The sequence below is a fragment of the Triplophysa dalaica genome, chromosome 1, assembly GCF_015846415.1.
Source record: "Triplophysa dalaica isolate WHDGS20190420 chromosome 1, ASM1584641v1, whole genome shotgun sequence".
NCBI classification, from domain to species: Eukaryota; Metazoa; Chordata; class Actinopteri; order Cypriniformes; family Nemacheilidae; genus Triplophysa; species Triplophysa dalaica.
This window is the reverse complement of record NC_079542.1, coordinates 35349114-35356339: the sequence shown is the minus strand read 5'-3', so window position 1 is coordinate 35356339 and position 7226 is coordinate 35349114. Positions and strand designations below refer to the sequence as shown.

Sequence of the window (7226 nt, the reverse complement as noted above, 5' to 3'; positions counted from 1 at the left end):
AGAATGCTTACAAGGTAATGGGTCTCGGTACATTATCCATAACCTTAGGCACGTATCCTGCCCAGGGGAAAAGGAACGCCTTAACCAAACCAGGAGCAAATTCAAGGCACGTAGGGGAAACCGACAAGGCCTGAAGATCTCCCACTCTCTTGAGAGAAGTAATAGCCAACAGGAAGACAGTCTTAAGAGTGAGAAACTTTAGAGCGCCCGAATCAATCGGTTCAAAGGGAGGAGCTGACAGTCCCTCGAGAACTGTAGCCAAGTCCCAGGTAGGTACCCTAGTGTGGCTCACAGGTCTCAACCTGCGAGCACCACGAAGAAACTGTAGAACCAAGGGGTCTCTACCAACAGGTATGCCCCCTAGCCGAACATGAAAGGCAGAAATGGCTGCCATATAAACCTTTAAGGTAGATGGGGATAAGTCTGCAGCAAAACGATCTTGCAGGAACTCAAGTACTGTTGAAACCGGGCAGTTTACAGGGTCCATGCAGTGAGCTGAACACCAAGTAGTGAAGACTCTCCACTTTAAGGCATAAAGCTTCCTTGTAGAAGGAGCTCTGGAATTAAGTATGGTCTCCACAGCCTCGGCTGAGAGACCAGTGTTTAAGAGGCTAGCCCTCTCAGAGGCCAAACCCATAGTTTCCATAACTCCGGGCGTGGGTGATGTATTTGACCCTCCGCTTGAGAGAGGAGGTCCCTCCTCAAAGGAATCTCCCATGGAGAGTTCTCCAACAGGTCTATGATGTCTGAGAACCATACTCGGGCCGGCCAGAATGGGGCTACCAACAGTAGGCAAACTCCGTCCCTGCGCACCCTTTCCAGAACTCCCGGGAGTAGAGCGATCGGGGGAAAAGCGTACAGGTGAAGCCTCGGCCACACCTGTGTCATACTTACCTGAGTCGCGAACAGATCTACCTCTGCCCAGCAAAACCTCATCCAAATACGCTCCACCACCTCTGGGTGGAGTATCCATTCCCCCGGCCTCAGCTCCTGTCTCGACAAGATGTCTACTCCTCGCTTCAGGTGACAGGGGATATAGACTGCCCTCAAGGAGAGGAGCGTCCCCTGAGACCACAGGAGGATCTGCTGTGACCGTAGATCCCCTTGGTGATTTATATATGAGACCACAGCTGTGTTGTCTGCCCTGACAAGCACATGCTGGCCTCTGAGCTGATTGGGTTTCCGGTTCCTGATTGCATCGCTGCCGGCGGCTAGTTTGTATCCTCTGACACTTGCTTCACCTCACATTTGTTCTTGGTCTTATTATTAGTGTATTTTACTATCGTTACATATCACTGTCGTTGCCGAATTATTTATAACTTTATATTTTAAACCTATATTCATTGAAACGTAACGCCGCTAGCATATTAGCGTGTTAGCTTGCCTTCTGTTTACATTGTGGAACATCATCTCCCCCTATTTGTCTTGTGTGCTAACTGTTTCTCTTTTTAAGTGTATATACTAAGACTCATCAAGCAACCTTGGTAAGTTAGGATTGCACTTCATACCCGGTGAGTTATGGCTTCTATTCCTATTGTTGTTAATTGCACCTCATGTCATATGTTTAGTTTAGCCTTCTCTGTCAGCGGCGAGGGTTTTACATGTGATAAATGCAGGGAAGTAGTTAGGCTGACGGAGAAGATTTTAGAATTAGAGTCTCGCATCCAATCTTTATTTGAGGATAGTAAGAGTGTAAGAACCGTAGAAAACACTTCGGATGCGAGCAATGTTAGCGCACACAGCTCGGTTCCGGTTGAAAATCCCCTGCAGCTGGGAAACTTTGTGACGGTGAGACGGCATAGTCGCAGGACAAAACATCACTCAACCGTTCCGATTAAAGTCTCGAACAGGTTTGCCCCGCTCAGTGACGCACCGACTGAGAAACCTGCTGAAAGTGCCCTAGTGATCGGTGATTCTATTGTCCGGAACGTTAACATAGAGACACCAGCCACCATAGTCAAATGTTTACCGGGAGCCAGAGCGCCTGACATCAAGTCAAACTTAAATGTGCTGGCTAAGGCTAATCGTAAATACAGTAAGATTGTTATTCATGTCGGCACAAATGATGTTAGATTCCGTCAATCGGAGATCACTAAAGATAATATTAAAGAGGTGTGTGAGCTCGCAAAAACGATGTCAGACACTGTAATATTCTCTGGCCCCCTTACTGCTTACCGTGGTGATGAGATTTATAGCAGATTATCATCACTAAATGGCTGGTTGTCTGAGTGGTGCCTGCAGAATAATATAGATTTTATAAATAACTGGAAGAGTTTTGAGGGCAGACCTGACCTGTTGAAACGAGATGGTCTCCATCCCTCCTGGGATGGGGTTTCCCTCCTCTCTAGAAATTTGGCACACAGTCTTAATAATGCTAAAGTCTGACTACCTAGGGCCCAGGTCAGGAAGGAGACAGAATGGCTTAACCAACTGTCTGCTTGCCGTCTCGCGTTACAGAATACACAAAATATACAACATGTAATAATCCCTTCTTACAAACAACATAAAATAGAGACTGTGTCTGTCCCCCGGATTAGCAAACATAAGATATTGCGTAAACCTCTTGAAAGTAATTTAATAAACGTTAAACAAATCAAACATGAACAAAATACAGATAATCAACTGTTACGACTCGGATTGCTTAATATTAGATCTCTCTCAAATAAAGCACTTTTTGTTAACGATTTGATAACCGATCATAAAATAGACATGCTTTGTTTGACAGAAACATGGCTAAAGCCAGATGATTTTATTACTCTAAATGAATCCGTTCCCCATGATTATTACTATAAACACGAGCCTCGTCTAAAAGGTAGAGGGGGAGGTGTCGCTGCACTTTACAAGAATTCTTTTATTACCTCTCAGAAGTCTAATTTTAAGTACAGTTCTTTCGAAGTCATGGTACTTCACGTATCGACACCTAATACTAAGGACAAAACATTTTTAAAATTTATTCTAGCTATTGTATATAGGCCTCCAGGGCACCACACAGATTTTATTAAAGATTTTGGTGGGTTCTTATCAGAACTAGTACTGGCCGCAGAAAGAGTCCTTGTCGTCGGTGACTTTAATATCCATGTAGACAAGGATACAGATGCCTTGGGACTGGCTTTCAAAGACACTCTTAACTCCATGGGCATTAGTCAACATGTGTCAGGACCCACTCACCTTCGTAATCATACTTTAGATTTAATACTTTCTTATGGTATAAATGTGGACGATGTTAAAATCGTTCAGCAGAGTGAAGATATTTCGGATCATTATCTGATATTATGTTTGCTTCAATGGCCTACGGCTGCAAATCAAACTCCTTGTTACAAATATGGTAGAACGATTACTTCAACTACCAAAGATGCGTTTCTCGATAATCTGCCTGAATTGTCTAAAATATCCAGCATGAGTAATAACGTTGACGATTTTGACACTACTATTGAAAATTTTAACTCTACTTTCTCGGAAATATTAGACACAGTTGCTCCTCTGCGTTTAAAGAAAATTAAAAATAGCAGCCCAACACCGTGGTATAATGAACACACTCAGACTCTAAAAAAAGCATCCCGTAAAATGGAGCGCAACTTTAAGAAAACGAATTTAGAGGTATTTCGTATAGCATGGAAGGATAGTACTCGAAATTACAGGAATGCAATAAAAATGTCTAGATCCGCGTACTTTTCAACACTAATAGAGGAAAACCATCACAACCCTAGGTTCTTATTTAACACCGTGGCTAAATTAACAAAAAATAAGTCGTCATCGACGTCAGATTCTGATTATCAGCATAACAGTGATGAATTTATGAACTACTTCACAAGTAAAATCCAAGATATAAGAGAAAAAATTATAACAATGCAACCTGTAGTGAAATCCGCTGAACAAACTAACTACAGCAACCCTAAGGAGAAATTGCAATTATTTTCTACAGTAGATCACGATGAACTGTCTAAAATCATTAAATCATCTAAATCATCAACATGCATGCTAGACCCTATACCTACAAAACTACTGAAAGAAATGCTCCCCGAAATTATAGATCCTCTTCTTAGTATTATTAACTCATCTCTGACATTAGGACATGTGCCTAAAGCATTTAAGGTGGCTGTTATAAGGCCTCTTTTAAAAAACCCCAAACTCGACCCTAAAGAACTAGGGAATTACAGGCCTATATCGAATTTACCTTTTATATCTAAAGTTCTGGAAAAAGTAGTTTCAACTCAATTATGCTCCTTCCTCCAAAGGAATGACATTAATGATGAATTCCAGTCTGGATTTCGAGCATGTCACAGTACAGAGACTGCTTTGATCAGAGTTACAAATGATCTGCTTTTAGCGTCTGACCGTGGCTGTATTTCGTTATTGGTGCTGCTAGACCTCAGTGCTGCATTTGACACCATTGACCACAGCATACTTCTACATAGACTCGAAAATTACGTCGGCATTAACGGAATAGCATTGAAATGGTTTAAGTCTTATTTATCCGACCGTTTTCAATTTGTAGCAATAAACAATGAGGTGTCCCGCAAATCACAAATCCAGTACGGTGTACCACAGGGCTCAGTCTTGGGACCCCTGCTCTTCGCATTATACATGCTACCTCTAGGAGATATAATAAAGCGACACGGAATTAGCTTTCACTGTTATGCTGATGATACTCAACTTTATATTTCCTCGATGCCTCATGAAACCCAGCAGTTTCATCGAATAAAGGATTGCATAGTTGACTTAAAAATGTGGATGAGTAACAATTTTTTACTACTAAACTCGGACAAAACAGAAGTGTTACTTACTGGACCGAAAACTGCTATGCGTAACAACCAAGAATACTGCTTAACGATTGACGGATGCTCCATAAAATCCTCGTCATCAGCTAAGAATCTTGGCGTTGTATTTGACAGTACTCTCTCATTTGAAAGCCATGTCGCAAACACCTGTAAAATTGCATTTTTCCATTTTAAGAATATATCTAAATTACGTCATATGCTGTCACTGTCAGATGCAGAGAGATTAATTCATGCATTCATGACATCAAGACTAGATTACTGTAATGCACTTCTAGGTGGTTGCCCTGCGGGCCTATTACAAAAACTGCAACTGGTTCAAAACGCGGCAGCTCGAGTTCTTACACGTACAAAAAAGTATGAGCATATAACCCCGGTTCTGTCAACCTTGCACTGGTTACCTATAAAGCATCGCATTAACTTTAAGATCTTGCTTATTACCTATAAAGCCCTACATGGTCTAGCGCCGCAGTATTTGAATGAACTTCTATTGTATTACAGACCACCACGTACATTACGCTCTAAGGGGTCCTGTCAGTTGGTAATACCTAGAATTTCAAAATCAAGTGCAGGTGGTAGATCCTTTTCTTATCTAGCGCCTAAACTTTGGAATATTCTTCCCTGCACGGTCCGGGAGGCAGACACACTCTGTCAGTTTAAATCTAGACTAAAGACTCATCTTTTTAATCTTGCATACACTATACCTCCATAATATTAATCCTCAGAGGATTTAGGCTGCATTATTTAGATCAACCGGAACCAGGAACACATCCAACAACAAATGATGTACTTGTTGCATCAAAGAGTGCAGAACAGTACTCTACTCTCAGCCAGTCTTGTCTCTTTGTTCCAAGGTTACCGCAGGATGCAGTTCATGCCCAGACCTGATGGCAGAGCTGAGAATGGGAAGCGGTGACCTGACAAGTGCTAAGAGGATAGAGCTGGATAAAGGACGCGACAACTTTGTTTTTTTCTACAACATTTCAAATGCTATTAGATTGTTAATGATAATCTTTAATTTTTATATTTTTATTAAGTCTTGTTGTGCAAGCACTGATGAGCTTGTGCAGAGGCAGCAGCTTTTGCCAGAGGGGAACTGGAATCCCCTGGTTGGGCCTGGGTTCCCCTGAGGTTTTTTTTCTCGATGGGAGTTTTGGGTTCCTCACCACCGTTTGCATATTGTTTTGCACTATCTGCCTGGCCGGGGGGGCTGCTTTAGAATTCATACTTGTATTAAATGTGTCTCATGTACAGCTGCTTTGTAACAATGAAAATTGTAAAAAGCGCTATATAAATAAAGTTGAGTTGAGTTGAGTTGAGCTGTGGGAGAAAGTGTTCCAACGCCAGGAACACTGCCATCATCTCTAGGCAATTTATGTGCCAAGATCGAAAGTGGCTCCCGCATCGGTTTTGACCCAATTGGCCTTCCATAACAGCTCCGCAACCTGCGAGAGAAGAATCGGTTGTCAGTGCAACGCGCCGACAACTGCTTCCCAACACTGGGCTGCAAACGGCTGACAGGATTGCAAAAATACGAGCAGGCGCGAGCCGCACCTGCATCGTGATGGAGTCCCATATTAGTCCTAAAAAAGTGGTTCTCTGTACTGGAGAAAGCACACTTTTCTATGTATTCAGCCTCAGCCCTAGCTCCTCCATATGTGCGAGAACAACATCTCGATGTTGAACCGACAGATGTTCCGACTTGGCTAGAACTTCTTGTTCCATCAACAGAGTCTGCTCGGAGCACACCTCGGTGTACAAAACCCTGTCTGGTGACATCATAACGGGAACCGCTACGGCTCGGCAAACCTCGATTGGCAGAGCCGGCTGAACCCTTCTGGGGAACTGAGGAGGAACGGGCACCGTATAATGAGGTGCGAGCGCACGCTCCCCGCTCGTTTTCCCCTTTCCTTGCCTGAATGACCGCCCTCAGGTCAGTCCTAGGTATGTAAGGCTGCGAATGATAATGTCTTCCCGGAGCCCCGTCCTTCTGGGGTGGGGCTTGAGAAGCAACACTCTGCCTCTGACGCTCACAATAGCTAGTGGACGCTTGTGGCTGTACCCGCCCAGCCGCCCCGGGAGTTTCTCCGCGGCGGGGGAGATAAAGTTTAAATGCCGCAGCCTGTTTCTTAGCCTCCTCGAACCTCTCAACAACGGTGTCTACAGCGTTGCCGAAAAGGCCCGTAGGGGATAATGGGGCGTCTAGGAGAAATGACTTGTCAGAAGGTTTCATGTCTGACAGGTTCAACCATAAATGCCTCTCAGTGGCTACCATAGCGCCCATGGAGCGGCCCAAGGAACGGGCAGCCTCACGAGTAGCACGGAGAGAAACATCCATAGCATGACGGACGGGTTGTAAAACGTCCGCCGCCACCACTCCCGTGTCGACCAATTCACGTAGCGCATCTGCTTGATACGCCTGAAGTAGTGCCACAGAGTGTAAGCAAGCCC

The 7226-nt window shown here is 43.9% G+C and overlaps 1 protein-coding gene and 1 long non-coding RNA gene across 2 annotated transcripts; both read left to right on the top strand.

The window, feature by feature from the left end:
* Window positions 1–1187: 1187 nt before the first annotated feature.
* Window positions 1188–6028, top strand: LOC130415435 (uncharacterized). Its single transcript, XR_008905930.1, has 2 exons — window positions 1188–1484; window positions 5630–6028. It is a non-coding gene; the product is annotated as an uncharacterized LOC130415435 (long non-coding RNA).
* Window positions 1522–6028, top strand: LOC130413982 (uncharacterized). Its single transcript, XM_056739603.1, has one exon. It carries the CDS (start codon window positions 1561–1563, stop codon window positions 2383–2385), a length of 825 nt encoding a protein of 274 aa, XP_056595581.1. The 5' UTR covers window positions 1522–1560; the 3' UTR covers window positions 2386–6028.
* Window positions 6029–7226: the final 1198 nt, after the last annotated feature.

Bases quoted from the DNA above. Each gene is read 5' to 3' on its own strand.
- LOC130413982 (XM_056739603.1), top strand. From the start codon at position 1,561: ATGTTTAGTTTAGCCTTCTCTGTCAGCGGCGAGGGTTTTACATGTGAT.